General features: G+C 38.1%; 2 protein-coding genes across 2 annotated transcripts; both read left to right on the top strand.

Moving 5' to 3' along the window:
- znf592 (zinc finger protein 592) lies at positions 1 to 9,877 on the top strand. The gene is made up of 10 exons (XM_042743950.1): positions 1 to 1,016; positions 1,172 to 3,377; positions 4,310 to 4,488; positions 4,616 to 4,789; positions 4,886 to 5,030; positions 7,306 to 7,431; positions 7,794 to 7,943; positions 8,024 to 8,136; positions 8,227 to 8,368; positions 8,442 to 9,877. The coding sequence occupies exons 2-10, from the start codon at positions 1,191 to 1,193 to the stop codon at positions 8,898 to 8,900; spliced, it is 3,675 nt and encodes a 1,224-aa protein (XP_042599884.1). The 5' UTR covers positions 1 to 1,016; positions 1,172 to 1,190; the 3' UTR covers positions 8,901 to 9,877.
- Positions 9,878 to 10,248: 371 nt separating this feature from the next.
- Positions 10,249 to 13,549, top strand: sec11a (SEC11 homolog A, signal peptidase complex subunit). Its single transcript, XM_019072205.2, has 6 exons — positions 10,249 to 10,451; positions 10,779 to 10,888; positions 11,850 to 11,999; positions 12,486 to 12,605; positions 13,065 to 13,122; positions 13,203 to 13,549. The coding sequence occupies exons 1-6, from the start codon at positions 10,401 to 10,403 to the stop codon at positions 13,251 to 13,253; spliced, it is 540 nt and encodes a 179-aa protein (XP_018927750.1). The 5' UTR covers positions 10,249 to 10,400; the 3' UTR covers positions 13,254 to 13,549.
- Positions 13,550 to 13,676: the final 127 nt, after the last annotated feature.

The following is a 13,676-nucleotide window of genomic DNA, read 5'->3' as shown; positions in this document are numbered from 1 at the left end:
TGTAGAGACATCGCTATTTGTCTGTGGTTGAGCCTATACAGCATTCGTGCGCATCGTGGGTGCTTTTGCGTCTTCTAAATGTATATGGATGCCGTCCAAAATGCTGTCTATGTAGGCAGCTTCTCGGGATTTGAGCCACGGCCCGTGTGTGGCGTTGATCGGGGTCCTCGCGCACACAGGAAGGGGAGAGAGCTGTTAGCTAGCAGACAGCGGGCAACTGTAAACAACTCACTTTTATAACCCTCACAAATCAATTATACCTTACGCTGACTTGCTCGTCCATTTGCATGGCTTTTGAAAGGTTGCTTTAAAACCGTGTTTGGCTGTATACCCGCAGACTGTTCTATTATTACCGCAGGTTTGCGTTATTTACAGAGCTGAGATGCAAGCAGCTAGAGAAGCGCGCACCCGACTGTACAGCTAACGCTTCTGTCAGTACGAACCGCTTTACTCTCTTCATAAATGCTCTCTCATCTGTATTAACATTATAAAACATATATAAAATGACAGGTCATGTGTAACGGGGTGAAGTAGTACTAATTTGACCGTGAGCGATGTTTTTAAAGGGGTTTGTTAGTTCGGCGAAGGTTTGTTTTCTCAGTTAGCATTTGAGCTAACGCTAGCTCTTTAACGTCGTACGAAAAGGCTCGTAACTTTTGATAAATGTTATTTTTTATTTACGTAACGCCTGTAAAAATGTGTTCTATCGGTCTTAAACTAATTCTCCAAAAATTTTCATGTTAAACTAATTTAGACGAGGGTGACAGGCTATCTTAATATACTATGGTAAATTTGACTGGCTAAAAAATAAACAGGAGTGTAGTTGCCATATACAGTGTTGTAATGTTAAAATACTTAGAATGGAGTCAAGGTTTACATGAGTCTTTGAGCTGGCTGGACCAGTACTATGGAAGTTCCTGGAAATGTCAGTGCAATACAGATGAACGAGCACAACAGCCGGATACAAACTGATGGATACAAAAAACTGCTGAGATGAATTAACCAGGAATCAAATGGTGATTACAGTTAAATTAATATATATTGTAGATCCTAAATGTTAACTTACGCTGTGATATGGTTTTATGCCTGTTAATTCTAGTATTTTTTGTATTTACATATATGTGGCCTGCATATATTTACATTTATTTCTCTTTACATATTTTGGCTTCAGGTTTTGAAAGCCTCCAATCATGGGTGATATGAAGACCCCTGATTTTGATGATCTCTTGGCTGCCTTTGACATCCCTGATGCGACCAGTCTGGATGCTAAAGAGGCCATTCACGGGAATCAAGATGAGGGAGAGGGACACCTTAAGCACCCGGATATGTGTATGGATGCCACGGTTTTGATCCCTGACCCAGTGCCTACAACCGATGCCCCTGTTGTCAGTGTTATAGTAAAGAACACTAGCCGCCAGAACTCCTATGAAAATCTTGTGGAGAAGGAGGGTTCTCATTTGGGGCACCTTTTACAAAATGGGTTCAAGAGTTCAGCGGGCTCACTGGAGATGCAACCATCCAGCTATCCAAGACTGGATAGCTCTTCTGTCAATGGAGACTGCTCAAGACGTTCCATGGAAAAGATTCCTGTCCTCTACAAGAGTGAAAAAGTTCCCTCTCTGTCAGCACCTATGCCTCAGTTCAGCCCTATATCCAGCCCAGAATCTGAAGACATTCATAGCAATGGAATCGATGACCATCCAAAATCTGCAGAGGCCTCATACTTCCCATCTGATTCACTCTTTACATCTTCGCCTTTTCCTGTTTTAGACAATCATGGAAAGCCAAATGCATCCAGCTTGACATGCAATGAAAGACATCCTGGTTCAAAAGGTTTGGATGATCTTGGGTGTGATGGCTCATCTTTCAAAGATGATACAGTTGAACAAATTTCTGAGACTAAAAGTGACCGCATCCAAGATTGTGGAACAAATGTGTATCCAACTCCCGAGACAAACATTTCTTCTTCCCGTCCATGCGTCAAAGCTCACAGCTCCAGATTGTCATCTTGCCTTGATGCATTAGCAGCCCTGAATGCAAAAAAGGATCCAGGTGGGCAAACTAATTCAAAGGACTTCCCAGTTACCCCAAAAGAGAGCATGAAAATTAGTCCAAAAATACCAATATCGCCAAGGAGCCCAAGAAGTCCTCTGGAGGTGGTGAAACGTTTCGCGAAACAGCCTGACAGCCCAATGAGTATATGCAGTGACAGCAGTGGTAAAGCATCTCCAGCTGTCGCTACTGGCTCCCCTCCAGCCATCCCACGAGTCAGAATAAAGACAATCAAAACCTCATCTGGAGAAATCAAACGCACCGTCACAAGCATATTGCCAGACTCTGAAACAGAAGATCTTACATCACCGTTTGGGTCATCGCCATCACAGTCCTCAGTTGAAGATGCCTTCTCGAAAACATTGCCTTTGTATCATTCAAATAATACTATTTCAGAGGTCATTTTTGAAGATGGAAAGCAGGAAGCCTCAAAGACACCTTTACTGGGGAGCAAATCCAGCATGAAATCAGTGAGGAACTCAAAGAAACTTCAAACTCAAAATAATGGTCATGCTCTAAAGACAACACATGGTGGCAACAAGCAAAAGAAGGCTGCTTCTGCTCAGACTGGTTCTTTTGCGAATACAAACTACCTACCGAAGGCATTACACTTGGCAAGCTTAAATCTTGTGCCACATAGCGTAGCTGCCTCGGTTACAGCAAGGTCTTCCACTAATAGACAGGAGCCCTCTCAGTTATCATCGTCAATGGTTTGCAGTTCTGTACCATTGGTGCATCAAGTTAAAAAAGTGTCTCCAAACACACGAGCTGTTGTTCCAAATACAGCAGCTGGAACCTTAAACAGACTGTTGAATTACTCAAACCCAGTGCCAACATATGTTCCTGACCTGAATCCACCACCAGGCACCAATATCAAGCTCCCACCGCAAGGCTATTGCTGCCTAGAATGCGGAGATTCGTTCGGGCTGGAAAAGAGTCTTAGTTACCATTACAGCCGTAGGAGTGTGCATATTGAAGTCGCGTGCACCCACTGCTCCAAAACATTGGTGTTTTTCAACAAATGTGCTCTCCTGGCACACGCTCGAGATCACAAGAACAAAGGCATGGTGATGCAGTGCACTCAGTTGTTTATGAAGCCCATTGCTGTTGACCAGATGTTGGCGCCCACCAAGCCTAAGCAGTCTGTAAATCAGATACATTGCGGGAGCACCACCTCAGAGTCAGCCAAAAGCCAAGTGGTCTTGCCACTTTATCCTGACAAAGTTATTAAACATGGATTCAAATGTCTGGACTGTAATAAACAAATGTCAGACTACACAGCACTTGCGGGTCACTATCAGAGATCAACGGAGGCTGAAGGTCTGGTGAGTCCGATCAATGAACTGCTGGAATCACAAAGCATAACGTGTCATGTAAAATTATTACAAAAGCAACAAATTATTGTTTTTATAGAAGTCAAGTCAGTGACATGTTCTTTTTGAGTACATTAAAAATGCAATTCACACGTACAATGACTATGCCACTTGTGATACTTTCAATTTTTGTATTAAATTAAGATTTTTTTTGTGGATACATAAAGCGAAAAACACTTTTTGTATTTTGGCAAAATCTTTTATTACCAATTCTTTTGTTGATGTGTGTGTGTATGTGTGTTTTAATTAACTGCTTCACTGTCATATTATTCGAAAAACCTCTGTGCAACAAATTTTATGCAGAAAAAAGCACAGAAAGGACCCCCATGATTGATAAGGTAAATAGGTCTATGAAAATATCAGACATTTTTCATTTTTATACAAGGCAAGATTAGTTCCGATGGGGTATGTGTTATTTTGATTATAAGTATCAAACATTCTGAATTCAGTATTATTTTAAAAACTTTGTAGAAACATAATACTTTCTGAAATATAATAAAATATTTTATATAAAAAGAATAAATAAAAATACTATAAACCTTAAAAAAAGAGTATGTGTGTGTGTGTGTGTGTGTGAATAAATAAAAATACTATAAACCTTAAAAAAAGAGTATGTGTGTGTGTGTGTGTGTGTGTGTTTTAAAATAATGGTAATGGTACAGTAAACCTATTTTGAAGGTGTCAGAAAGAAATGTTACTATCTTTTAGTTGATGGGTCATTCTACTGAATAGAGAAAAAAAGTGTTTTTCAAAAACCTATGAAATCGATGTGAATACAAAGAGTACATTTCTAAAAACTTGGCACGTGTTCTATATGAACATGTGACACATGTTTTCCTTTGATGAAGAAATATATTTCTTGTGTTTGCTTTCTTGAAATGCAGATGTGCAAGGTTTGCTCAGTGCTTCTACCCAACAAGTGCAGCTACAGGGCCCACCAGCGCATTCACTCACACAAATCTCCTTATTGCTGTCCTGAATGTGGGGCACTCAGTCGCTCAGTGGACATCCAGAAGCATGTGAAAGAGAATTGTCTCCACTATGCCCGTAAAATTGGGTACTCGTAAGTACCTTGAACTGTGACCTCTAGACAAATGAATGTCCTCTCTGAGACCACGAATGTCTTTTGTGTTGTTTTCGCTCTTTTCCACTCCCTCGCCCTCTTTCTAATGTGCTCAAATTTCTTTCAGGTGTCTGCATTGTGAAATGCTTTTCATGTCCCTGTCCCTCTTGAAGAGTCACATTGAGGAGAAGCATTGTGAGGTCTTCTATAAGTGCACTATCTGTCCTGTAGCCTTCAGATCTTCTGATGGCTGTCTGATGCATGTAAAAAACAAGCATGGTGGCAGTGAATCCAACCATCAGTAAGTGCATCTATTGATCTGTTACGCCGTAATTTCAGTCTTAAAAAATGTTCCTAGAACTGTGCTGAGGAGTTACTTCTGGTTCATTCTGTGCAGGGTGATCTACAAGTGTTCCTGTGAAACAGTCTTTAAGAGGAAGCAGTTGTTGTATCAACATTTTCATCATCGTATATGTGTGTTCAAGTGTCCAGAATGCACTTCATTCTTCCCAGAGAAGCTACTTTTGGTGCAACATTTCAAGGTTTGTAACTGCTTGTAGTGCTGTTGGTCATTGCAGTGTGTAACTGACACAGTTTCTGTCATCTAGTGTAACTGGGAAAATGATTGCACATATATTGTCTTATCAAACTGCCTTTAGCTTAAGTTTAGTTTAGACTAATAAAATGTTTACATGCACTTTAAAAACCTGATTTCAATCGGGCTAAAGCAAAAATCTAGTCCTTTTTTTAAGATGTCATGTAAATGATTTTGTTAGCCTGATTTCTGTGAAGTCAGATGAACAGACCTAAATTCTAACAGAATGCTATTGTAGCTCGCCTTTGTCCAGCTTGTTTACATGTTAATCAGACTACAGCTGGCCTTGGCATTGTGCACTTACTCCAAAAGTCAGAGGTGGTGTGTAATGTGTGATATTATATATTTAATTATGCATTGTCGTCATGTATACTTCAGGTGCTTTTCCATTACAAATTCGCCCAAAACTTTTGCGATATGTCGATTTAAAAAAGTATGCGAAATGACGGCATTTGCATTAACCAATGTTATGCGACTAAAACGTAATATTTCGCCTCTCGCGATAAGTCATGGCAACGGATTTTGGCTATATTTATTCAAAGGAGGCGTATGTGTGTATCTTTACAGAAGCAGCACAGAAAGCCGCTTCAGAAACATGCGTGGCACGGCTGGAATAAACACAAGCATTGACTAAAGTGGCCACGATCAGCTTCAGTGACCGTATCAGAGCCACACTGCACCACAGACGTGTGCAGTGTAAATTATCTAAGCATTAATGGTATTAATGACATCCTTATACTGGAGAGCGGCCACATATGAAGTGTTTCTTGGAGGTTATAGTACATTGAAGAATGATCATATGAGTTTTTACATATGCCATGTGACCTGTAAATGTGAAAAAAACGTTTCCATTGCAGTTTTGTGAATTATTCCTTTTTCGCATTGCCTGAAAAAGCTTCTCATGTGAGCGTAAAAACTTTTTGCAATATTTGGGAGTTTTTGCGAAATTGACGCATTTTCAATTTGCGCAATTTGAAGGGTAATGGAAACGCGCCTAAAGACCTGCAAAAACTTTCTGGCTGGATTGTAACTGTTCATGTAAATTTATTAAAGGAAAACTTCATTGAATAATGTATTTAGTATGTTTAGGTGTGAGATCACTCCATACATATTTTATACATAATGCTTCTGTCTGGCACTAGAAGTCATTTACATTTAAGACATTTAGCAGATGCTTCTTACCAGCTTACAAAAAATGCTTCATATGAGATTATTAAATTAGGTACTTCCTGTACGTAAGCAAGTAAGTGCTGTCTGGATAAATCTAATAATGTACATAATATACTGTATTTTCCAGAATATGTCATGTTTTTTTCATCATCTGAAATGTGCTGCAACGTTTATTTCAAAGCATCTTATATAATGCAATTAGCGTCAAATATGCAAAACGTACAAAGCACATATTTGTAGCCCAAATGCTTTTGTATAGCACATTTCCCACATGCTGGTAGTTTTAGTTTCACTTTAAATAAATTTATAATAAAATCGTGCTTATATTGAAATGCCACTATAATGTTTTATACTTACATTTTTCATTAATTTTTATTTCATTTCATTGAATTTTCAAATTTGACCTGTTGCGACATTGTCAGAAGTTACTTTTTTTCTGGAAAACACTACAGCAAAACCTAGTAGAAATAAACAAGCCCATGCAAGATTCTTTTTTAAGTTAACCCAAATATGTTTTCTGCATGAGCTGCGTGAGTTTGATAGCATGCTGGGAGGCACGTAGTAAAGATGAGAGTGTCACTTGTGGTGAGGTGCTTGCAAATGACAGATGGTTGTTCAGTGTGACACCAAGGTTCTTAGGTTTTTTTTTGGGGGGGGGGGGGGGGGGGCAGACGTGTTTGATTTGTAATTACAATAACTTTTAACAAAAGCATACAAAACTGTCCATTAACATTGGATGTGGTCTGTTTAGATAGCAGGGTAAACACAAAATAAATTGAAAAGGAATTTTGTAGTATAATACTGTGGCACAATGAAAGTGCTAGAAGAGATTTTTGTTATCTTCTTGTGGTTGCATTCTGGAAACAAAGAGCAGGTCATTTATTTTTGAATCTGCCATCGCTATTAGCTATGCCATTGTACTACCACAGCAATAGAGATGTCTCATCTCATCAGTGCTGACCTAAAAAACAAGTGTTGTATTGTATTACTCGGATATTGAAAAAAATTATTCATATTTAAAAAGTGAAATAAATCGTCTTTTTCATCTGCAGACTGTTCATGGTGGAGTTTTCAGAGGTGAAGCAGAAAAAAGCCCCAAAAAGACGGACACATCAACTTTGTCTGACATAATGTCACCCCAAAACCTCCAACCAAGGTTGACCAAACCAGTTGATGAGGCCTGCATGAAGGGAAGAGAGAGATCTGCTGCACAGAAGTCAGGTGCTGGAGTTAGTATGAAGAAATCTGGTTGGACCTGTGGAGAGTGCCTCCTGTGGGTCCCTGACAGAGAGACCTACGTCAATCACATGAAAAGGTGAAAAGTGCATGTAGGATTTTGACTATGATCCAAAATTTCACATTTAAACGGCATGTGGCAGTTGTATGAAAAAATCATGTTTGAACAAAGTGTGGAGAGTGACATTTCTGTGGACTGGTCATTGGGTTTTTCAGAGGTGAAGCAGAAAAAGACGGACACATCAGTCTGACATAATGTCACCCCAAAACCTCCAACCAAGGTTGACCCAAACCAGTTGATGAGGCCTGCATGAAGGGAAGAGAGAGATCTGCTGCACAGAAGTCAAGTGCTGGAGTTAGTATGAAGAAATCTGGTTGGACCTGTGGAGAGTGCCTCCTGTGGGTCCCTGACAGAGAGACCTACGTCAATCACATGAAGACCAGCCATGGCAAGGTGAGATCCTTTGCAGTGCATGTAGGATTTTGAATCTATGATCCAAAATCTTCACATTTGAACATGCCTGTGTTTTGCAGTTGGTAAAAAGGCATCCATGTCGACTATGTGAAATGTCCTTTAATTCACCCTTGAGTCTTAAACGACACCTTCGCAGTGATCATGATGGGAGAAAGAAAGTGTACACCTGCTGGTAAAATCACTATACTATATAATTAAAAAATAAATTTGATATTCAAAGAAGTTCCATCAACTTTGTGCTGTTTCTTTAAAACTCCTGAAGGTACTGCACAACTGAGAGGATGTCATTCACTAAACACTCTATGCTAAAGAACCACATCAGCTTAATGCATGGAATCAAGAACCCAGATTTCAACCAGATGACAAAGCTAGCATCTCAGGAGGTGGTCAAACCCACAAGCGAGGTAATCACAAATGCTTATTTTATTTATTTTGTTCTTCAAGTACAGCATATGCAACTGAATTTTTCTCTTTCAGAAACGGAAAAGAAGAGCAGAGGGGGCTCATGGAGCAGCAGGAAATGGGGAAACATCTTGCAGCGTACCTGGCAAGCGACTTAAGCCACTTTATCACTGTGCCAAATGTGGCTTTACCTCTGAAGAGCAGGCCCAGTTTCAGGAGCACATACCTCAACACAGAACCGACAGTGACGCACCCCAGTGCCAGCACTGCGGCCTTTGTTTCACCTCTCAGTTAGCACTCAGCAGACACCTCATTATTGTACATAAGGTCAAAGAACCGGAGAAGCGTGACGACTTTATCGATGAGGACACAGGGAAAGGACAAGAACACTCAACAGACTTGAGCGATGAAACCACACCTCTTTCAGCAAAAAAGACTGGCCTGTCCACAGACGAGGTGCAAAGCAAACTCCACAGTGAGCTCACAGACACACAGGCGTCAGAAACAAGCGGATTTGAGGAAGAAAAGGCCTGAACAGAAGAAAGGACTCCTAATGGAAAGCTGCTAATCAAGTTAATTGCAAGCAAAAGGTTGCTGAATATGCAGCTGATAAATGTGGTACTGCAAACATGTTGCCTTACAGTGAAATACAATATCTCATGTCATTTATCACATATATGAAATAATGTTTAAAACAGACACTCATTCAGAGTTTTATTGCATTATTTGGATTAACATAACTGTTAATTCATGCAATTAATTGTCACTTTTTTTACTGCTTACTTGTCCATCCTATGTATGTGGATAATCATAATTTATTTTTGTGTAATTGCAAAAGCATCATGTCAGTGTTACAATGTTTTGCTTCAGAACAAGTGTATGTTTTTGTTCATGTACCATGTCAAACCTGTCTTGAGTACATTACAACGCAGGAAAATTTTGTGTATGTTACTTAATGTAGCCATAAGTGAGACAGTCATGTAATATTTTGGCTGTTTTCAGGGTCACCAAAAATGCTGAAGAATTTAGTACCTTTGATGGTCAATCTTTGGTGGTGCTTACGCTGTGCTGGTCTTGAAGGAAGGGCATGTCTGATGTTAAGTTTATATTTATTAGGTAGCGTGCTTGTATTACAAAGCTAAACATCTGTAACTGTATTGCTACTATGGAGATTACATTATTCTAAAAGGTATTCCCTTAAACCCAGGTATCTGCACTCAGAGAAAATATATTTTCATATTCATTCCATGTAGATTATTAGTTTCAATTACATTTATATTCAATGAGCCATTCTTACAATCAAATTTAGCACTTTTGTAAATGCTTGTATGGAAAATTTACATATTAAAGACATCAGAGTCTCAACTTTACAGTGTGTGCTATCAGCAGAGGTTTTATGTTTTGGGGGCCTTTAAAAATCTAAAATACAAAGATTACTATTGTTTTTGTCATTTCTTCGTTATTTCACCGGTAATGTTTCAGATTAAACCTTTATGTCTGATAAGTTTAAATCTGCAATGAGACGATTTTCTTAGTGTGGAAAAACTCCTCACACTTATTTACTTAATCGAATCTTTCTCTGGATAGGTTATTATTTTTATTTTGTGCTGTAAGGTACATACCTTAAAGTCTTGTCTACAATAGGCTGCTATTGCCTAGGAAAGATACAGTTCATTTAACACACACTGACTGACCTTTTGTGACAGCATGCCTCACTAGCAGCCAGGGAATGTTTTATTGTGTTCACCTAAAGGTAAGAAATTTTGTAATTTTAGTTTGTTGAACAGGATTATCGAAATTATTATAATTCAAGAGCCATCTATTCCATACACGCAGCTCTTAACATTTTTAAAAATAAACGACAACCTATCACCTTTCATAGGGTTTTTCTTCCTCTTCTTACCGGAAGTAACAAAACCAGAAGAGTCGCCGCGTATCCGCTAACAGCAGTGGCGGCGAAACATTTGCAACAAAATCTCAATTTTGCAATTATTTTAATTGACTTTTGTCATACAGATTTGATCTACAGACAAAATGCTATCGTTTGACTTCCTCGACGATGTCCGGCGAATGAATAAGCGGCAGGTGTGTATTTATTTAGCCAGTTAGCTCGGCGCTTCCTCTGCTTACTACACGTCAGCTTGAATGGCAGTGGCTTGAGTAACGTTAGAGATGAAATATGCTTTAAATGGTTACATACTTTGTTGTTAAGTAGGTGTGTAAAATGAAGGCTGCTCTTAATTTATATGTTACAGTAACACGTCTTTTACTTTAAGCCGTTGCACTACAAGAGACCTTAAATCTCCATCAGTCATCATTATCTTTACTAGCAACATACTTTGGCCAGGAAATTTAATCAAACTGGGAGCCAAAGAAAAAGCCATCTGATGTTTTGCACCTCGTGTTTTTCAGCTTTACTATCAGGTGCTGAATTTTGGCATGATTGTATCTTCGGCTTTGATGATCTGGAAAGGCTTGATGGTTGTAACTGGGAGTGAAAGTCCGATTGTGGTTGTTCTCAGGTAATATGGTCATATTTTTGCAGCATGCTTTGTTATCTTTTACAGGATGCTTTGTTCCCGTTGATGAAATAAATTGTTAAAATATGAGTGATTTCCTGGACTGTTGTAGTGCACTGTACTTTTATTTACAGAACCATTAAAGCTCATTTTTAACTGTAGGAACTGGGCATGTCAGAATGTAGAAGTCACTCACTTCTTATCCAGTAATCACAAAACAAACTTGAAACGTGAATGCAAATGTATGGAAACCCTAAAGATGTTATATGGATTGGTGCACTCACTGTGAGAAAAAAAAAATGCAGAAAAAGTACTGGTTTCTTCCAGGACATTATCTGTTAAATTTGTAGATATTTCCTTAAATTTAAATACAAGATAAATGCCATGCATAATTAATTCAAAATACAGGTTAAACACCTTTGAATAATTCTATCATTTTAACAATGGGCCCTATTTTCATAGACGTCCTTAAAATGTTTGAGTGACTTTTGATTTTGGAATTGGTTTATGAATCTTCTTTTTAAAAAATATTTCTTAAAACCAGCTTTTTGTTAGGAAGCCAAATATAAAACCCTCTGGGATATTTGAAAGTTAACTGAGGCATATAATCAAAGACGGATATAATTTAAATACTGCACAAGACAATGCAAATTTCACATCCAAAATAAAAGAATTGTGTACTGTGTATATTTATTATGTGTATATATATAAATACACATGCATGCATGTATATATTTAATAAAAATATGTTATGTTTATATAATAATAATATTTATATATAATATAAATTATATGAATATAAATATATGTACATGTAAGTATTTTCAAAATATATACTGTATGCGTGTGTATACATAATATATATACATATACAGTAGACACATAACAAAAACTTTTAATTTGGATGTGATTAATCGCAGTTAATTGTTGCCCAGCACTGATATTAATGTCATTATTATTGTAGTGGAAGCATGGAGCCTGCATTTCACAGAGGAGACCTTCTCTTTCTCACAAATCGTGTTGAAGATCCAATCAGAGTGGGAGAGATTGTTGTGTTCAGGATTGAGGGAAGAGAAATTCCCATTGTACACAGAGTCCTAAAAATCCATGAAAAGTAAGTACAGTATGCTTACAATGCACGTTTTCCTAAAGAGAGTGTTCATGCAATTCTTTTTTACCGTAGCTTGGGCTGAAAATATTAAAGGTACAGTAAGCAATTTCTGAGAGACACTGTTGAAAGTGGATCGGACTGAGCATCGAAACACACTTCTAGCCAGTCACCAGTAAGGGGTGTGTCCAATCATGATAGGGGAGTTGCCTGTGCTGCATAGCATGTTTATGAATTTGTGGGGCGGAGCTATCAAGACAGAAGTGTAATACTGTTGGGTAGGAGCATGTTTGTTTTGCTGATTTCAAATATAAGCAGTGTTTCAATCAATATATCAATATCAGTTGCCTACTGCACCAGTAATTAAGACGGCGTGCTTGTTTTTAACGAGGTTAGAGCAGTGTGTATTAGTATAAAGCGCCGTTTGTGATTTTTCTGATTATACTGTCTGTCTTTGTTCCTTCCAATAACATTGATCCCTACTAATTTCAGAGAAAACGGTGATATCAAGTTCTTGACGAAAGGTGACAATAATTCTGTGGATGACAGAGGCCTTTACAAGCAGGGACAGCACTGGTTGGAGAAGAAAGACGTGGTGGGAAGAGCAAGAGGGTAAGAATCCCTAGTCGCCAGTGTTGGTTCTGGAATTTTTTTTTTTTCTTAAATATTTCCCATAGAGATTTAAAAAAAAACACAACATTACCAACTAGCAAAAATGTATTTGAAAATTGGATAAAAAGCAAGCTATAGTGAGGGCTAATAATGACAATCGATTTAAAAACGATGGTGAAATATTAAACTATTCACTTAAATTTGTTGATTATATCTATAAATAAGATATAGTTTAACTTGAGAGTTTTGGGAGTGTAGGGAGGTCATTCATGGTGCTTTATGGAAGTGGCAGTTCCCCACAACTCTCTGATTGGTGGGATTTTCTGCACAGCATCATGGGCAATGTAGTCTTTCATTAAGAATTTCACTATTAAAAATAAGTAGGGCTGGGCAAGTTAATGCGTGTCATACATTGCTTTGGAAATCACCGTATTTCTAATCACGCTTCCTCTATGACAGGTTTGTGCCTTACATCGGAATTGTCACAATTTTGATGAATGACTACCCCAAATTTAAGGTATGTAATGTATCACGTTTAATTGATGAGTTGTTGTTAAACTGCACTTGTCCTAACACTTGTTCTTTGTTTCCTGACAGTATGCTGTACTGTGTTTGCTCGGGCTGTTTGTTTTGGTACACAGAGAATGAAGAATTTCAAGAGTAACGCCGTCAGGGAACACGCGTCCCTCTTGTGACCAGTTTTTATGGTGGTTTTTTTGTGAACATCCTGCACTTGCTCTTAGAGACATGTCATATTTCATTTTCTCTGTTTAATGACCGTGCATACACAAGAACTACAGGAAGAATTTGTATTTGTTCATTTTCCATGTCATACCAAATTCAGTTTTTGGTTGATCTGACTTAACAGCTGCACCATATGTCAAGATTTAACTTTCTTAAAGGCTAAATTTTGTATTGAATAAAAATGTTGAGCCAAATTTAAAGGTGTGTTGCTTTATAAATTAATTCATTCTTGTTTTTTCTCTTAATTTCTTATGTAAAATGTTTGTATAAACTACCAAATTTTGCTTAATCGCAACATATAATCATTGCTAATAATAGTGTTCACCA

The sequence above is a fragment of the Cyprinus carpio genome, chromosome B18 (assembly GCF_018340385.1).
Source record: "Cyprinus carpio isolate SPL01 chromosome B18, ASM1834038v1, whole genome shotgun sequence".
NCBI classification, from domain to species: Eukaryota; Metazoa; Chordata; class Actinopteri; order Cypriniformes; family Cyprinidae; genus Cyprinus; species Cyprinus carpio.
This window is presented reverse-complemented; position numbering and strand designations above follow the sequence as displayed.

Excerpts from the sequence above, each read along its gene's own strand:
- znf592 (XM_042743950.1), top strand. The coding sequence starts at position 1,191 with ATGGGTGATATGAAGACCCCTGATTTTGATGATCTCTTGGCTGCCTTT. Across the intron at positions 5,031-7,305 it reads TTTTGGTGCAACATTTCAAG|ACTGTTCATGGTGGAGTTTT; the intron begins GTTTGTAACTGC and ends TTTCATCTGCAG. Across the intron at positions 7,944-8,023 it reads TGAAGACCAGCCATGGCAAG|TTGGTAAAAAGGCATCCATG; the intron begins GTGAGATCCTTT and ends TGTGTTTTGCAG.
- sec11a (XM_019072205.2), top strand. The coding sequence starts at position 10,401 with ATGCTATCGTTTGACTTCCTCGACGATGTCCGGCGAATGAATAAGCGG. Across the intron at positions 12,000-12,485 it reads GTCCTAAAAATCCATGAAAA|AGAAAACGGTGATATCAAGT; the intron begins GTAAGTACAGTA and ends TACTAATTTCAG. Across the intron at positions 12,606-13,064 it reads GTGGTGGGAAGAGCAAGAGG|GTTTGTGCCTTACATCGGAA; the intron begins GTAAGAATCCCT and ends CCTCTATGACAG.